Source organism: Pterocles gutturalis, unplaced genomic scaffold (genome assembly GCF_000699245.1).
Source record: "Pterocles gutturalis isolate BGI_N339 unplaced genomic scaffold, ASM69924v1 scaffold9129, whole genome shotgun sequence".
Classification (NCBI taxonomy): Eukaryota; Metazoa; Chordata; class Aves; order Pterocliformes; family Pteroclidae; genus Pterocles; species Pterocles gutturalis.
In genome coordinates this window covers 301-19,328 of record NW_010135939.1, presented here as the reverse complement: position 1 = coordinate 19,328, position 19,028 = coordinate 301, and the positions used below count along the sequence as shown (strand labels likewise).

General features: G+C 38.4%; 1 protein-coding gene across 1 annotated transcript; it reads right to left on the bottom strand.

The window, feature by feature from the left end:
• Positions 1 to 1,229: 1,229 nt before the first annotated feature.
• On the bottom strand, positions 1,230 to 17,762 carry LOC104468091 (CTD small phosphatase-like protein; the record flags this gene model as incomplete). Its single annotated transcript, XM_010082105.1, has 5 exons — positions 1,230 to 1,581; positions 3,089 to 3,274; positions 4,897 to 4,989; positions 12,483 to 12,539; positions 17,661 to 17,762. Coding segments are annotated over 5 exons (564 nt in total), but the record flags the coding sequence as incomplete, so codon positions are not given.
• Between the last annotated feature and the right edge of the window lie 1,266 nt (positions 17,763 to 19,028).

The window sequence follows — 19,028 nt, the reverse complement described above, 5'->3', positions numbered from 1 at the left end:
AGATTCAGAGATGAGACTTACTCAACTCCAAAGCCAGAGGACCACTTTTAGTCTAGGCTAGTAACTTCTGCCCTTCTAGCAGGACTCCAAAGCTCCCAGTCTGCACCTTACACCTTGAGGGAGAAGAAACACAAGTCAGAGATGTGGGAAAAATAGTTTCTGCATTTTTATATACCAAAGAAAGGAGAGGGCTTCATCCCAACTGGAAAAAAAAAAATTATATAAAAAAATTCATTTACAGGTCACCTTTAACCTCTGGTATGTCAGATACCATGGGATTAATACATAGGGGTGGGTTATGAAGCCTGCATCTTATTTATTGCCCAAGTTTGCAGCTTACAGAAAATGTTTCATAGCACAGGCACAGTGGCAAAAACAGTATAACAGCCGATGGTCAACTCCATTTGGTGAGTATACAGTAGCAGCAATTAAAAGAAAAAAGTACTCCAAACAGCTCAATACAGATCCAGCTTACCCAGATGGGTTTGGTGTTTTTTTTTTTTTTGTAAGAAAAGAAAAACTAATAAATAGATCTCTTTCCCGTTCTCCCAAGATAAAGGTTTTCCAAAAAAACAAGAGGCATGGCAGTTGTGCGTAAGCAGAGACAACAGAACTCAGTCTGTCTAGAATAAAAGGTGCTTTACATCTGTTAGCCACCTTTCTCAATTCCATCATTCCCGAATACTCAAACAACTGCAGATATGTTCAAAACTGTGCCCAAAAATCGTATCAGTGAAACAACCACGTAATTAACCCAAATCACCCCTCCCACAAATGCTTAAACCTTCTGAGCATGACAAAATGTAATACAACTTAATGTCATTGTGGAGACAGGAACCCAGCATCTTTGTTTCAACTTTTTCCTTTGTTATATATTACAGTGCTCTATAAAATTTTTCCTTTTTCCTTTTAAAGCATTTAGACAATACAAGACTAAAAGATGTCTGGAAATACGTCTTATACAAAAATGAATTTTTTATCTTAAAATAACATTCAAAAAGGCACTTCATTCTGTAAGAAAAAATTCAGAGTCAGGTCAACTGCTCTAAGCAGGGGGGTAAAATTGTCTGCATAGTGGGAGGGGAAGAAAGGGAGAGAAATTCAACTGCTGAAATACAAGCTTCTTTTTTGGCATGTTTTAAGAAAAGCTGATCCAGTAAAAGATGTCCATTTATGAAATTCATTAAAAGAGTCCCATTTAAAATAGCTTCTTTTTTTTTTTTTTTTTCCTTTAAAAAAGTAGTCTGAACACATGACCTTAGGAGTCAGGCTTCTGAAGGCTTAATAGCATCATCACTCATGATTGTCCTTCGTGTCCAATGTAACAGGAAGATCAAGAGTAGCACTTCTGACAGGGGTGACCTCCCCAAAGCTTACACTTGAAAGAGCTGAAAAAGATGGGAGACAGCCTCTAGCAACTGCAACCTAGTAGCAGAAGTCAGTCCAAGTTAAAGGCTACCTGTTGCAGAGTTTATGAAGCATACTGTAAACTTCTTCCTCTTTGCTTAGTCCTTCAAAGAAAGGAATAAGATCTAGCAGCTCTGTGTCTGTCATGTCATCAAACCAGGACTGCACAGGCACCTGAAACAAAGCAATAAATATTAAGATGACTTTATGATGTGAAGAACGTGAGTTTTTGCCTATGTTTATGTCCATTAATTGCCATCGCAGTAGGGCAAACTGCCAGTCATTAGCATTCAAGCAGAGCGCAGGTTCAAGTCCACGTTTTCTCGTATGCAACACGAACCCCAAATCCAACTATAAAAGAGCTGACACGCAGCTGTCTTCTCCTACGTGTCCAGGTAACCAACACGATGCAACACCCGGCAGCTCGATTTGCTCTGCCTCCTTGATATTCAGGACAGATCGGAAGGAAGATCCAGGTTATGAAGCTGTACTGGCACTTTATTTACGGGCAAGTCTTTTTTTCTGCTCTAAGTATCATCAGTGTGAGTCACTAATCATCGGCATGCAGCAACAACCCCTCCTGGCACGAGGTTGCGGAGGAAATATTTAAACAGCGAGGATGGAACAATTCTCTGATTAAAATATAAGACCTTGAGAGCAGGTTCAGAAAATAAAGCGTATAACACTTCTTAAATACGTGGGATGGATCTGGAGAAGGAGTTCTGTGTATCTTCACTACGGAAGCAGACTGAGGTCTTTTAAAGACTATCTTGGATCTTGTTACAAGCTCTGGTTTCTGCAGAGACTCGAATATTGGTTAGCTAGCAGCACTTCTCTATACGCGACTAAAACACTCTGACAAGGCCCTTCATTTCATCTCCCAAATTTCTGCAGCTCATTATTTTCTTGGCACTGAATTCCAAGATACCAAATGGCAATCTGGATCAGGGTTTTAATTTTAACCATGAACATAAATTAGAGCTACAGCTCCTGGTTATTATAAATAGTAACTTTAAACCATGTGTGGCACCAACGAAAAAATGTTTTTACCCAATCATTTAGGGCATCACAATATTAGGATCTCAATTTAAAAGCTCATTACTGCAAGATAAATAGCTCACGTAAAAAAAAGAAAGCTATTCCAGAGAGGCAGAACCATGCAAAAAGGTGCCTCCGATAAAAATTTCCTTTGTTAATTATAACAGTTCACCAAAAAAACCCTTTTTTCTTTCCCTTAGCCACAAATACAGAACTCAAGATTGTACCTAGTAAATAATCAATTATTTTTTCCAATAAAATGGCTTCATTCACACAATGAAAAAGCCCAAGCAGATCAAGTAAATCATCCTTTCTGTAATCACCATTCCAAATAACAAAAACTACGCTGGAGGGCAGCTTCACTTTCTCGAGCCAGCTTAGTTATTCAGGTTCTGTACCGCTTGGTATTTCTCAAAACTGATGGACTTCATGCCAAAAGCTAAAACCGAAAACAGATGAGCAGTCATGACTATGACACACTGTCAAGATCAGTTTGCCCTAGTCCTTCACCATTCAGCAGTGAATACTAGAACCTACGTTCAGCCCAAGAAAATACAGAAATGAATACATTTAGCATTCTGAAAGGCTATTTTCTGAATCAGGATGTCTGGGCAAGGATATTTCGAATGCTAAGAATACTTACTGCATTTTCAGGATGGAAGATGTAAGATGCAGGAGAATTATCTACTATAATAACTTTACTCAGCTCACGCCCCAGTCGACTCAGATCCTTCACGTAATTCCCTCGGTGGAAAACACAGGATTCTCTGAAGAGCCTTGCCCTGAACACACCCCAGCGATCCAGTAAGTCGGCTACTGGGTCTGCATACTTAAAAAGAGAAGTTAGAAACATGACGTTAGCAGCGTGCGGATAAGGCTTATTCACAGAACTATACAAAGAAGGGGCACAAAATAATTTCAGATAAAATGCCCTTTCTTCATTTTCTTCCCTGCTCCTTGTTAATTAACTTACATGCCTGCAAACCTGAAGTGATTATAGAAAGATAACACAAAAGTAGGTCGGTTATCTTTTAGGGAAGGCTAACTAATATTTTCTGTGATTTATTGATTACGTTTTATTCTTAGCATCAACTTAGAGTCACCTTAGAAGTTATCTAGAAGTTGATGGATTCAGAGATCTCACCTAACGTTACCGTAAAACCAACCAGCGCTAACAGAAAATCTATATGAAGCCACTTCCACAGCTGATTCCTTTCCATGTGTCTCTGAAGATAAACTGCAATGAAGGCATCTGAGCTTCATGTAGGTTTTTCAAACCATGCCCATTGAGCCACTGGGTCAGTAAGAATCTTTAAGATTACCAAATCACACGATTGGGCCATAAAAGACCAGACAAAGATGTTATTAGGAAAAAATATCCATGTACAATACTGGGAAATTCTCATTTTATATATAAGATGATACTCCAAGTGAGGCACAGCTTAGAATCCAACAATTGATATGAAGTGTCCAAGGAAAAGTATCCAAATAAACCAGAACATGAAATAACCATGTACTTGAAAATGGTAGTTATAACCTATTTTTGCAGGAATTACCATTTTCCTATATTTTAAGCTGAGAAACAAAATTGATGTTGAAGTCAATCATCTCTTGGCTATGAAAACTGTTAAGACACCTAACTGCAGTATGACATTGTTCCATTATTTAGGATTTTCACAACGTGACTGCACAGAACATGGTGAACAGAGTGCAGGGAAGAATCCTCTGATAAGATCCGACAGGGTCCCATCTCCTTCCACCATCTCTCCACCAGGCTGGAGTAAAAGCTTACTATGCTAGACTATTATTTAGAAATAATCAATATAACTTTACAAACAAGACACCACAAATACAACACATTGAAAGAAGTGAAGAATTTAACCTGTCTACTACTGTAACGTCTACCACAAAACTACCTACGAGGTACTACTGCTACTGGAGACCACAGGGCACAAAATATTCCTGTTGATGCTTCAAGCTTTACACAGCATCAGATTTTCTAACTCCAGATTGCAATTGCACCTTGACAGAACATAACAACGTGTTCCCAATTTTCATATACAGTAGATTTCCGAATCACTGGTTGATCATGTAGACAGTGTTAAATACAGTGTATTTTATTTCATGCCCAGCTTTAATATACTGCTTTACTCGCACACTATTTGTTCTAATTTCTCACGATAACCATGGTAACTGGTAAGCCTTTCATATTGGCATTATGAGCAATGCATGGAGGCTACATTATGAGACAAGCCCATATGTGATGGTGTTACCATGGAAACACTTACCCACACACTAGCAGACAAAGTACACACTGTCAGACAAAGAAGCAGAAAAGAAGGGGAAAAATTAAGATAGTACCAACGGTGGAAATAATTATCCATAGAAAACCCAACCAAAAGTCCACGGACCAGCACCGTAAGAGGTAATGAGATGAAGAGAGGAACAAACCTTGGCTAGACTGGCTGTGAAGAGTACACATTCAAAGAGCTCTCCCATCCTCTGAAGAAACTCATCCACATGTGGTCGTTTCAATACATAAACCTGGAATGACAATGACCACGTTGGTCAAATGGTGTTTCAGGTAAAAGAGAAAAAAAAAAAAAACAAAACCCAAACCACTCTTGTAATCCTAACACTTGAAGAAACAAAAGTTAACATGGAAGCAGTTCAAATGAAATGCTGAAAGGAAAAAAAAAAAGTATACAAGATAAAAGTAGACATTCAATACTGAGAAACTGGAATGTGTGGGCTGCCAAGACCCATGCTGGTTATGCAACTGCAAATACTGTGCATCATCTGGAGTGATGCTTCTTGAAAAATCTCATTAAAGGCAAAGAGAGACAGTAGGGCTGCTCAAGAAGTAAGGATTCAGACCTCTCAACCGAAATTATTTCGGTGCTGGTGTCTTCAGTCCTGAAGAGCTTTACAGAAGGAATAAATCTGATGAAGCCTCTACGATGACAGGCATTGCACAATAGGGAACTGTTTTCTTCCTGTGGTTAATTCTTTCATTTTTTAAATTCTGGACACTAGCTACCATATTGCACTATGGATAGTTATCAGTCACCCAGCTCTGCAGAGAGCTTTCACCAAATATCTTCACAGCACCACGCACAATGTCTAGCAAATGCTGCTTGCAAAAATTTGGTGGCAAAGTCTACAAAGTCTTCTACCGTCACCTTGCCATACAGAGGGGAAATACTCTGGATCTCTCCCCTCTTGAGCAGCTTGGTTTCAGCGATGTTATATTGCTTTTTGCACTGACAACCATAAGCTTGGCTGCCCACTGTCAACAACATGACTAATAAATATTAGAGCCTCCTTCCGTCTCTTTTCAGAGCAAGCAAGATGATTTGCATTCACAGAAAATACCACGATAAGATAACTGCTGCTCAGAAATTTTTACAACTAGCTCACAATATAGTGGGAAGCTAGAAGAGGGGAGTCTGCTTGAAAAATATTTATCTATCTTGTTTGCACTTAGATTAAAAGTTTGAGAGAAAACATTGGCAGTATTTTATCATCTTCGTTTGGCAAATAATTCCCAATACTGAAAATTTCAAATGGAGAAGTCTGGCATGTAACTGAATTCAGGAGGGATTGCAGGACTGATGCCATTTCAGGAATTTCTTTCTTTGAAATGCAGAACTAGATTAATTGCATGTATTTTACTGGATTCATATTAATAAAAAGCTAAAAAACATAAGGGACTCAGAGAAAAGCCTGAAGGAGAAAAATATGGAAATGCCAGCTTGAACTGAAGTGTAACAATTAAAGCCTTTAGCAAAAGAAGAAAAAAAGTTGCATAATAGGGACTTGAAACTGAAAACCTAAATGTGAAAACAAAAGTTTTATTAAAAACATGTATGACGGAGCTGTACCTCAATGACTAAATCAGAAATGTTAATTACTTTTCCACTTTGCTTTATGCAAATGTATAATCATAGCACAAAGACCTGATCTGCTTTAAGTTAATTCTATGAAGTTCAACTATTATTTCTGGCCTCTCGAATTCAAGCAATACATTAAATCTTTGATACAGATATCAATTTATAACCCAGATTAATTTTTTATTTTTGTAAACAAACACAGCAGCACTCAATTAATCAATTAAATAAATGTGACATTTTATGAATAAAAGACAATTAACAGATGTACTTCAACACCACTCTCTTTCCATATAATTACAGCAAAATTTCCTGTATTTCACTAGGCTTAAACACAGTAATTTCCTCTCCTATAACAATGCAATTAATTTTTCACTGATATCTTACTACACAAAGTTGTTCTGCAGTAGTTCCTTTCCAAATTATATCTTCACATTTTTAAAGAGACAGGTAGAAAGACAGTTGCAGTCCCTCTATATTTGGGTACCCAGAAAGAGACTATCCAACTTGCCAGTTATAAGAGGAAAGACAGCAGGATTACATCTACAGTTAATAAGAGTTCTTAATTCTTTAGCCTTACATTACAGTCTTATACTTACTTTTGAGGGCACAAAGGGAACACCCCAAAGTCAAAGTCATTCTTTGATAATTAGGGTGAGTGAGCAGCTGTGTGGTGTTTGTACTGCTAGCTGGGTCAAACCACAACACGCTGGAACCTAGTATTAGTTTCCCTTTTAGAACCTTTTTTTTTTTCCACCCACAGCAGAAGTCTCCTCTTTGCTCTCCATCCCTATCTATGCCTGTGTCGGTGAAGTATTTCCACTTGGAATGTAATCTCAATCTCCAAGCCAAGGATATGAACTCTGCTGCATAACCCACCTCCTCCATAAACCGACAGCTCCTTAACCACAGGCTTGCGGACAGGAGTGGGCTTATAAAGGCAAGTATTTGCAATATGCGCTCTTTTGGCAATTCATAGATCTCCTAATATTGCAACCAGTCAGTATCAGCTGTAAATACACAGCATTTTAAGTTGTCTTGTCTCCCTTCTGCAGTTTAGATCTCCTGGATCCACCATGGAGCACCCTCAACCTCCCGTGTTTGTGTTTCTCTTGCTACTTTGCCTTAAACTTTACTTATTGGGCTCTAGCCAACAGATTTGCTTCTCATGTTAAATGCCTTATAAATAATGAATATCATATTTTAGGATGAGCTTTCAACACATTTTTTCCTTAATTTTTTAGCTCTCTTAAAAAGCCCCTACTCCTTCACCCATTTTTTTATTTTTAAACAACACTTTTTTTTTTTTTTTTTTCTTTTCAGAACAACATATCTTACTACTCTGGATGGTTATTCCACTTGAAGTTTTTTTCAGAAGTCCTACTTAGTTCCTGGAAGTGACTGCAAGTGTACTGGTATCCTGGGCTACAAAATCTCTTTGGTTTACTTCACATAAAAAGCTTTCTTCAGCTGACAGTGCAGCTCTTTTCTCCTCTTCCTCCTCATTTGGAATTTTTTTCCCCCCTTTACTTTGTTAGCGGCTGGACTTGCATCTCAATGCTGCATGGTTATTTGTGGCTTGGCTTTTTCCTCCGTTGCCTGATGTCTTCAGTTTAAGTCTCTAGACTAACTGGCTCCTGGCATTTTTCAGAGATTTATATACTGTCTTCAGAGCATTAAAAAAAAAAGCCTTCCAGTTTTTCCTGTACTGTATGCTCACTAATTTCTTCTGTATCATAGTAAGAATTTAGAAGAATAAAGTCCTTTTTATTTTTAAAAAATGAACCGTACTCTTAAAGTTTTCAAGCACAAATCAGGCACTAGGCATGTTTTCACAGGATTCTGTACTTACAGCTGCTTATAGCAGAACACAGGTAATTATCTTTAATTGTTTGCAAGCATTCGGTAGTTCCACATATATTTTCTATACCTCAAAGCAGTCTTAACCGAAAAAGACTCAGGAATTATAAACCAAAAAGAGAAACCCAGCTCAATTTTTATCAATTAAATAGGACACACAGAATTGCCTTTCAAAACCAGCTTTACAATAACAAAATCTTCAAGCAATGACAAAGATATCTGCCCATGACAACTGAAGCTCCAGTAATCTCCTGTTCTGTGGGCTGGGTGCTTCTTAACAGCGAGCAGAAAAGAAGATGCGTCCTTCAGGCTCGTCCTTCAGGTTCACAGAGTTGTGGTTGCCTCCCAGTGCAAGTAACCAAGAATAGGCCAGCTAGAATGGATACAGCCTATCCTGGATTACTTGAACCAGGCCACAGCCCTCCGTAAGGAAATCAACGGATTTTGTCCTTTATGGAAAGGAAGTTGATTATGTGAACAGCGCTTTCCCCCACCAATCAAAACCATTCTGTACATTACATTCAAAGTATCCAACGCCAAGCATTTCTTTAGCTTTCAGCAACCAAAAATAAGCAGTTGTTAATTGAATTTAGAAAATAAAACAAAAAACTTAAGAACTAGTTTTACTTGCTTAATAAACAAATTACATTCAACAATGAAATTCCAAGTAACACCAAATCCAACGGTTCCTAGCTGCCCTCTTTACTCTTTGACACCGACGGCAAGGCACAAAGGCATGGCAAGCCAATTTTGATAAAAGGCAAAGGACCACCATACCCTAAAAAATCTCTCCTTGGGGATTGAAGCTATATTTAACACACTGTCTCTAATCTGGGCGTTGTGACTGCTTTGCACTTGTTAAACGGGAAGCACGCTCCAAAAGAGAGGACGTGTTCTTACACAAGTTATGTCAGGGGTAACAAACAGGCTGAACATCTTTTCTCCAGCCACGACTTTCATCCTCAAAATAAACCTCCTCTAAAAAGCACTTTCAGTTGCAACACGTTTCACTGGACTTCCCACAGTTTCTCACTTGTGATTTGGTAGAGTAGGGGACCAGCTCTGAGTTCCTTTTATTCAAGAGAACCAGAGAGAAATGAGAGAACTGGCCAGAAGAGTGTCAGCTTGCATCAGAACTGCCCTTTTGTATCTGTGCCATCGTTTCCAACACAAAGCGTGGGATTCATCTCCTGTAACTTCAGCTGCCCTGTAGACCCATGGTCGGGCACAGTCTCTGCAGGCATATAAAGACCAATAACAAAAGGAAAGAGAGGTACCTCCACACGAGTTATTTCCTTGCAAAATAAAATTATAAATCCTTTCTGAAAAAAAAAAAAAAGGATAAATTAAGCTAGAGAAAGAAAGATGGGACAGGGACAAGGGGTGTTCAGAAAAGCTGTTTTAATCTAAGGAAGCTGGTTTACCCAAGCACCCTTTAAGATGATGAAATGTCCTCCCTATAAGAGCCTTAAGAGTCTCTCTGACCTTTGGATTATAAATGACATAAGGGAAAAGAAACTCCCCAAACTAAAGACAGCGTTCTTTTGAATACTTCTGTTGCACAACAAAACAATTCTAACATTTACCAGGAACAAAACTTGCTAGATAAGTCAGTCTCAAAACTTTTCAAGTGTCCAGCAACTGCATTTGCCACAGCTTGTATTTTTGGTATCTGAGATCTGAAGAATCTTGTGTAACTTCAAATTCTAAATGAGCACTTCTGAAATGGTGTCCTCTGTTTGTTTTCCATGGGGTTTTAAGATAGAGTTCAAGTACAACAATACACTATCAGACAGTCTCCTGCTCGGTAAGATACCAGGCTTACCGGTAAAGCAGGCAGGGATATGTACTGCATCTAGCATAGTTTGCAGAATCACAGACTGGTTTGGGTTGGAAGGGACCTTAAAGATCACCTAGTTCCAACCCCCTGCCATGGGCAGGGACACCTCCCACTACATCATGTTCCACAACATTTCACATATCCCATAATATTTTAAACAGGTGGAAGTATTTCCCAATGCCAATGATTAATCTTTGAGTATAAAAACTGCTGAAGAAAATGAACAAGCATTATACAGATGACACATCCTGACCGATGATAAAAAATGGTGACATCGGTTCAGTTTATGCTCTAAGTGAATAAAAAATTACAGGTTTGAAGTGGGAACTGGTTGTCAAAGCTCTACAGCCTGTGTTAATGCACATCAGACTAAGCCAGAACATTCACTTTTGCCCTTTAGATTATCACAGTTAAAAAAAAAAATAAAATTGCTGAATGACAGCACATTACTTTGCCTGCAGAGGTATTACAAACGCAGGAATCCAAGGGTTTGTCTATTCTGCATACCATATAAATCACCTTTATTTCAAGGGTCACAAACTCCTTACAATTAACTTAATTTCTACCACCCAGATACAACCAAGATATTTACCTGTTTCAGAGATTAAGCACTTCAAATTCAAAGGGGTTAAGCAATTTCCTCAAAAATTACACAGGAAGTCTCCAGCAAAGCACAGTCAGAGATTAACTTCACTTGACCTTCTCTGTCAAGAGCATCCCTCCTCCCGTTCACTTTTAGGGTACGGACAAATCCACTCCCTTTGACCAATTGTGGGGTTTTTGTTTGTTTTGGGTTTTTTGTGGGGTTTTTTTTTGTTTGTTTGTTCCCCCCCATATACATTCATGTTGAGTGCCTAACTGCATTACGTTTGGTGAAGAATCTGGAAGTTTGCAGCAGGAACAGAAAAGCATCAGGCTTTTGAAGTGCTTGACTGTGCAGCCCAAGGAGTCTTTAACTGGGTTTTGTTTCAAAATGTAAATACACAGTGTTGACCAGCTAAGTGATCACAATTCTAAACCATTCAAAACTGTTAGGCAACCTATTTTTTTCCCTTTCAAAAGCATTCTAGAAAATCTTATCAGAGAAAATGTTTGCGTTACAGCACCAAACACAATTAAAGCCCACATCAAAAGAGGACAGACAATATCACAACATAAATCTCCCAAAATATCACTTACGTGCTTTAAGCATTCAGCTCTGGCGAACATGACGAGTTTAATTACCCTAGATACTGAATTTTTCTACATAAAACAGGCACAGGATAGAAACTGCCAAACAACGATCACTTTGAAACACATTTCAGTCCACTGCCATATTCAGTAATTATTTTTAAGAGTGACAAACTACACGGATGGTTTTCATAACAGAAAATCAAACAAAACTATGAACTAATAACTTTATGTAATCTATCAACTGTTCCAAGATCAAAATACAAACCTATTTGTCTGAGTAAAAATAATAAAGATAATAAAAAAAATAATAAAAAAAGACAGTATTTCAAACACTCAAGTGTTTTAAATCTCCATTAAATTACATCCAGGGAAGATCTGCAATGCAGTAACTGCATTACCTTTAACTTACAACAACCAACAAAAGATGTTTCAAACAATTTGCAAGATTCATGTATCAGAAAGACTCCACGTCACATTAACCAGTAAAACCCATCTCCAGTAAGTATTCTACTGTCTGTCTGAAGAGGAAAATTTACAGCACGATAATTTCATTGAACGTTTTCAGAAATGACTGCTGATTAACGCTAAGATACATGAAGGGGACTGATTTTCAAATTACGGGTGTTTTGCATGTACTGAAAACCATTCCTCAGTCTTAAAGTGAAGTTCTTGAAGAATATAACATAAAAATTAGTCTCCTTGCAAGTTTGTCTGGACCTTTTAAAGATGCTGAAGTGTATAAAAAGTCCTACCAGAGGAACTTACATTCCTTACAGAAAGAGAAGAAGACAGAATTTAAACACAGATGGCCACAAAAACTGAAGAAATGTCTGTTCTTCCTGAATACTTTTATAAAGCTTTGTCTATATGAACTACCAACAGACACTAAAGCCAACTTATGTCCCATTTCTGTGAAGAGGGAATGAGACATGCAGTGTTCAAGTGGTGTTTTTATGGGCCTAGCAGTGTTTGAAAACCCATCCTTAGATTACGTCCTGCTTGGAAATGTTTTAAAATTGACAGAGTCAAGAACTGACGTCCTGAGAGAGATATTCTGGAAAATGGAAAGAGTTAAAACTGAGACTCAGAAGCTCCATACCTGACCAAACAGGGATGCCTGTCTGGATGATACACATCAGAGTCCACAGCTTTTGTATTTTGCAAAAGGATGAGTTATTGAATGTAAAGGAGCAAATGGAGAAAGGTAAAACCCTGGGACACCGAGGACTACTACAGCACTACTAAAACCATGCTAAAGGAACAAGAGCGCTTACCTGATGTATGGTTCCATCAATTTCAACAGGAACGATGAAATCAGCATTGCTAATTGGCTAGAAAGAATGACAGGGAAATAAATCAACATTAAAAATACCATCATTAGAGGGGAAATTTCCCAAATGTAGAAGAGAAGTGTACTTAATTCTCAGCAACGACTTCATAAGCATTATTGACTCTGCAGATCCACTCTGTGTGCGGTCAGAAGCCTGGCACAGTTGTACTCACCAGATACAGCACTTCCCTTTGCCCTCATATTTTTAAACTTCACACAATGTAATACGCTTTTCTGTTTGAACAGCCCTCACTACCACCGAGTGTGTTTACCAGGATAAATACCTATTTGGATAACTCTTTCAGCAAGTTGTGGACGATCATAAATTCAGCTATTTGCTTCACATATTCTACTCCGGGTGATCAATTAATAATTAATTAAAAATAAAGACAGTGGTTAAAGTAATACCTAAAGGTTATATTTGAATCAGGAGCTGCAAAAAGGGAAGATTTAAGTAATATAATTCAATGATTCTCAAGATATCTCAAGAACATGCTATACCCATCAAATTAACCATGTAAAACTGCATTTTAATCCAAAAGGGAAGAGTAGGCACACTCTGAGTCCTTGAATCCCTTTTTCTAGTCTGTTGAATACAATTTCTTTCTTAAGACTTACAGTGAAAAACTGTTGGTCAAGGAAAATTGCTTTGGAAAGCAGAAAAGCAACCCTGTAGACAGTTGAGAGTACACAGTCTGATCTTAGCTAGACACTAGTGATGGTTGGGGGACACATAGCTAAGAATGTTCAAATGGACATCAAAATTGGCAAAATCCTTTGGTACGGCTCATGTGTTACGTCCATGATTTAAAAAAAAATTAAAAAAAAAAATCATGTAAACATGCCTCCGGCTGAAGTTTGTAACTCAGTCCATGACCTGCAGCTTGGAAATGGCTGAGTCACAGAGCTGCCAAATATAGTTTTACACGACAATATGCTTCATGGATAACAGCCTAAAAAGAAGGCTAGGAGCAGTCTGGCTGGTATTTGTTATCTCATTACTAAAGGGCTGGAAAACACTTTTCCTCACAGACTAGACCTACACAGACTTTCCCACCTGGTTTTCTGGATCAGACAATGAATTGATCTCAAGTACCACCAAGGAGGTGCTCTGAAGAATCTGCAAGATTACAAACAGTCTTCAACTCCTTTGGGGGGGGAAGTGAGGTGGCAGAGGGTGCCAAGAAAGCAGAGAAGCAGCCAAAGTAAAGAGACTGACAAGCAGATCACAGATTGGTGAGCCTAAACTGGTGTTCTGTGAAAAATGGTAGGAAAAAATAATCCTGCAGTAGTAACCTGATAGCACCAATTTGATCCCATTCCCTGGTAAAAATGAGATTCTAACTTCACTGTTAAATTACCTTCCTGCGAGGAGAGCAAAACGACCGTAAGAATTTATACCTTCTCTCAGTAGCGAAGTAATAAGGAAGATGTTTTGATCCGACAGCTGCCTCAGAGGGTAAATGAGAAGCTACACACTGAATCTACTCGTCCTGACCAACCAGTACTGGCAACTGGACCTCCAGAGCAGCTGATGCTGGAAAACTCATTCCTGTTAATGCCCACTGTGCTATAATGATCTAAGGAATTGCTCAAATACTCGCAGATAGAATTTAATTTTTTTTTTTTTAGCTGACATCAAGCAACCTCCAAGATATATCTCCCCTTCTGCTTCTGAAAAAGACAGAGGAGAGGCTCCCATCCATTACCTGTAGGAAGCCCCTCGGCCAGGGAACATACCCTGCAGCATCTCTAATAGCCACAGAACAGCTACACAAAAATGTTCTGAAGTTTCACCTTAAAAGAAACCCACATGAACTGTCAATAAGACTCAGCCACCACAGTTCTCAAGTGGGTGCCAGCTCCGTGCATACTTTGAAGAGACTTGCACGCACTTGAAGAATTTATATATGCATGACTCCCTTAAGCAAGATAAATATTCTGTAGCAGTAGAAAAAGAATAGGTCACTGCAAGCTGCAAAGGTTTTGAAGCCCACCGATAAAAATACAGCTATTACTGAAGGTTCTGAGCAGAAGCAACACCACACAGATGTCAGAGAAAGCCACACTCTGTTTAGTCAACCTGATTTTTGCTAACAAATAAAACTCACCCTTAGACTTGGTAACACTAACCAAGCTACTCTTAACTACGTATTTGCTTCCCCTGCTTGTACTTCAGGCACTACACAGCTTTCTTGTTGGCACAAGAGATAAAGAAGAGAGCATGGACTGGGGTTCTGTGCTTCATCACGATGGGACGACAGGAGAGAAGTCTGACAGTTGGCTGGATAAAGGTTTCTGGGATGCACGTGTGAAGCATGTACATGCCTCGAGTGGGAACGGTGGAGAGGGCGTGAATGTATTTCCATTGAAAATCTTGACTCCAGTTAGAACTGTTTCTATTTAATAAAAAGATTCAGTTTTACGTGTTCTAAGAAGGAGTTTCACAGCCAGTTTTGAATATGACTACATTCCAGACTTGCATGTGGTTTAATTCATTTTATACAAAACCGTGTTTACATCTCCTTGATTTAATAATTTATGATTTTTGCTTCTATTATTGTTTTATGATGGGAACGATAACTATAATGTCTATCTAATCCTTTTTTACTCTTGCCAAAGCACCCCAAACTTTATTCCTTTAATATGCACTTAACATGAAAGACTAGTACCTCCTTAAAGCTTCACAAATATGCAGGGGCATAAAAAGACAAGAATTACCCTCCTTCAGATGTTGCCACTTTCATAAAGAAGCACTTTAAATACTCTGCCTCTCTGGTTGTGTTAAAAAAAAAAAGAAAAAAGATCTGCATTTGAAATATGAAGCCTATTTCATAACAGAATTATGAATTCTAAAACATATGTTTTAAATAAAAGCTTTTGTGCTAAAAATCACAAATTTATGTACGCTTTTACAGCTTTTAAGTGGGGACCTGCCTGGGTAGAGCAGACTTGTTTCAGTGGAAAAAAAACAAACCCAAAAAACCAAACAACTAAAAGAAACTGCAAAAAGTAACTTGATTATTCAGGCAGAGCGGTGTGCACACAGGTGTTAATACCCCCTGCTCTCCTGGAAAACCATCGGTGGAAATCCATCTTTTTTGATGACCACAACGGCCTCATTTCAACTGAAGTCTCTCCCTTTATGAATTAAAATCCCAACAGCACCACTGGACAGTGCCAGCCACTGAACAGCTAGAGCCATTTCCTCCAATACTCGCTTTTCTCTTACAACTCCCATCACAGGGCTTCACATTAAAATAACGCCGTCGTAGCCGTAAGACTCCAATACTGCAGAAATGCCAATGTTCGCCTAACACCATTCACTTCACAGAAGAAAGGAGCAGTTTTCTTTTTCTAACACAAAACATCATGCAGTGTTCAAGACTAAGCAGAATAATCTTTTGATTTTCCTTAAGCACCTATTAAACAATATTTAAATACCCATTAAATATCATTTGAATAAATGGGATGATTAAAATAAGCCCACTAAGAAAGCACCCTGCAATAAAGGCAAACCTCAATCCTACAAGAAAGGGTTTATACCAACCATAAAATCATAGAATGGTTTGGGTTGGAAGGGACCTTAGAGATCACCTAGTTCCAACCCCCCTGCCATGGGCAGGAACTGTTAAATCTATTTTTAAAAAATAATTAAAAAAAAATTAACAACAACCTAAATTCAATCTCATTTTGTTTCAAAAACCAGAAAAATCACAGTATAAAATTACTCACAGCATTCAGAAAACAAACTTTTATTTTTACATTTCAGATAACACCAAGATGAATACTTAATTATTTTTATATAAATTTAGACTTTTAAATTCAGCTTTCCCTTCCTATTTTTGACGCTGGTTTAATTAGGAAGGCATGGTCCCTCCCTTCCCTATCCAGCTGTGTTTCTAATCTCCCTGAAAAATTCTCAAATGCAAGTTCAGTCTGGGTATAGAAGACAAGGATCTGGCACTGTATGGCACCACAAATCGTTATATACCATTAGGCACAATAAAGACAGAGAAGGATCTTCGTTTCAGTTTGAGACACAGGAATATTTGCTCTAGTATCTCCATATAAGGTCTTCTTTAAGTCACCAAAGACAGGCTGTTGCCAGATTCTAACCACAGCATGAATTATGGTTTGCATATTTAAATGCTGGCAACTAAATAGTGCAGGATTAAAATGTTGAGTTTATGCTAGCAGTGAAAAATGAAGTGCAACCAAAACTAGAAGACTACAAAGTTGGCGGTAACTCTAGCTCACTACTAGTAAGGAAATATACTATTGATTCTTATAAATTCTCCAATCGAAGTATAAAAACTAGCAGATGCCTTATCCTGTCTGACATTTGCTAATCAGAAATGCTACCAGTACTCTGAGCCAATTTAGGTTATTTGCATTTCTGAATTCTGCTATTCTAACTTTAGCCCTACTTAAACAATAGAAAAATACCACTACTTCCACCACATGCTGAAATCTGAAGGGTTATAAAAGTTGTTTCTACAAGACATCTGACTCATCAGCAACAGCTAAACGCTATTTGCTCTCCTGTTGTGAAAGCTAAATACTTACTGCGACCGGGACAGCAGCTTGACATGGAAAGCAATCACAGAACCATTTGGGTTGGAAAGGACCTTAAAGATCATCGAGTTCCAACCCCCTGCCACCTTCTCCAGCACCAGAGCGCAGCAACCACTGGTGCCCAAAATCTACTGGTTTAAGGTACATCTGCCGAGCAGAAAACTGTGATGAATTTCCAGCCTCCTAGACTATGGCATCATTTTAACATCAAAAACGAAACTGTATGTTCAGAGCAACAAGTTTTGTGCCTGTTAATATACAAGTCCTTGTTGGGATAGTTACCACGTAAAGCCATGAAGTCAATAACCATTCAAGGGCTCGCTGCAGTCGGTGTGATTTCTCAGAACAAAAAAAAAAAAAAAAGCAATGTCTGTGTTACTCCCCTTACAGCTTAATTAGGTTGAATAATCATAAGAGTAATAATGAGAACTAGCATGCATCCTGGGAGAGCCTGTAAGACTAGTTAGTGTTAAGAGGTTTAACAGTTCCTACAACATTCACCGACAGATTCAAGTTGCAAGAGATCGCTTTTGAATTTCCTTACCTTAAATGAACTGTGCACTAAAGTTTCATCTAAATCAATGACCACGCACTTCTTCCCATAGTCTGATGCTGTCAGTTCTGGCAGGAGGTATTTAGCTGGTGGCTAAAAACAAAGAGGAGAAAAACAACAACAAAAAAGTAAAACCTCTACTGAAAGGGCACTCTTCTGCCAACATTGCTATTCTAGCAATTACTGGGAACTGAAATACATGACTTGAAATTGAATGTTTTTTCAGGCTCATCACAAGTATTTGTATGGAAATTAATGGCTCATGCAATACCCATACAGACTTTTCTTGGGTTGCTTTGTTTTGGGTTGTTTTTTTTTTTTTTTTAGTTTTCTTTTTTTTAATAAGAGACTTGTTTAGAATGATCTCCAAAGCACTGGAAATTAAAATGGTAAAACACCACCACTAGCTAAAAAAACAACAGTAAGGAATGGGACATTTGACAGAGTATCTTTTCCAGTGCCCCTCTTCCTACTGCTCCATGCTTTGGATGCTGTTGTTATCCCATCACAGTCGATGCCATTTCCAGCCACATCACACCGATGGACATTTACACCAATTGTTATTTCTGTTTGCCATGCCAGATGATAAAGTGGAGAAATCAATCCTGAAGGAAGACAGCATTACTAATTTTATCTTCCAGGACATGTCTCCACTCTCGTTTTTACCACTTGTGAGGGGGCTGACCATGAGGTTTCCTATGAATTACATCCCAATCAAGGTATTAAAACTGCAGTAAAGAAAGCTTTCTCAAGCCAGGCTCTTCTACAGCATGCTGCCCTTACTAAAAAATGGCACCAGTTACACGAATTGACAATTTTTCTGCAAGCAATGCAGACAATTGTGAAGTCTTCTGATTGCTCACTTCCCACTTTAACACCCCAATTTGCAATACAGTTATGCTCCTTCAGACTTTGGTACCGGATATTTCCTGAAGTAACAGGAATGGGAGAGAACACTTCCATCTGGAGCTGAAACACTGCTCCCACTCCAAGAGGTGTTGGGGGTTTTCTTTTAATGAAGGAAAAGGACTAGCTCTATAGAAAAGTATCAATAGGGAGAAGCTCAAGAGTGAGAGGAAATTAAATTAATTAAGAATTGGATTCAGAACTCTAACTTCATTCTTTTGCTATCTTTTTATCTGTTCAGACAATATTGCTCTGGTAAAGATACATCTATCATGCATTTTGTTCTTTTCAACAGTATTTTGTAGAGGTTCTTGCAGAGGTCTGTGGCCACCCCTTTGCAGACAGTGGGTGACAGATGAGTCAGCCACCCTCCAAACACCCTACAGCAGCGAGCACAGATCCTTCATTAACCACTGATTGATTTCAGATGTCGTCTTTAAGCCGACAGATACC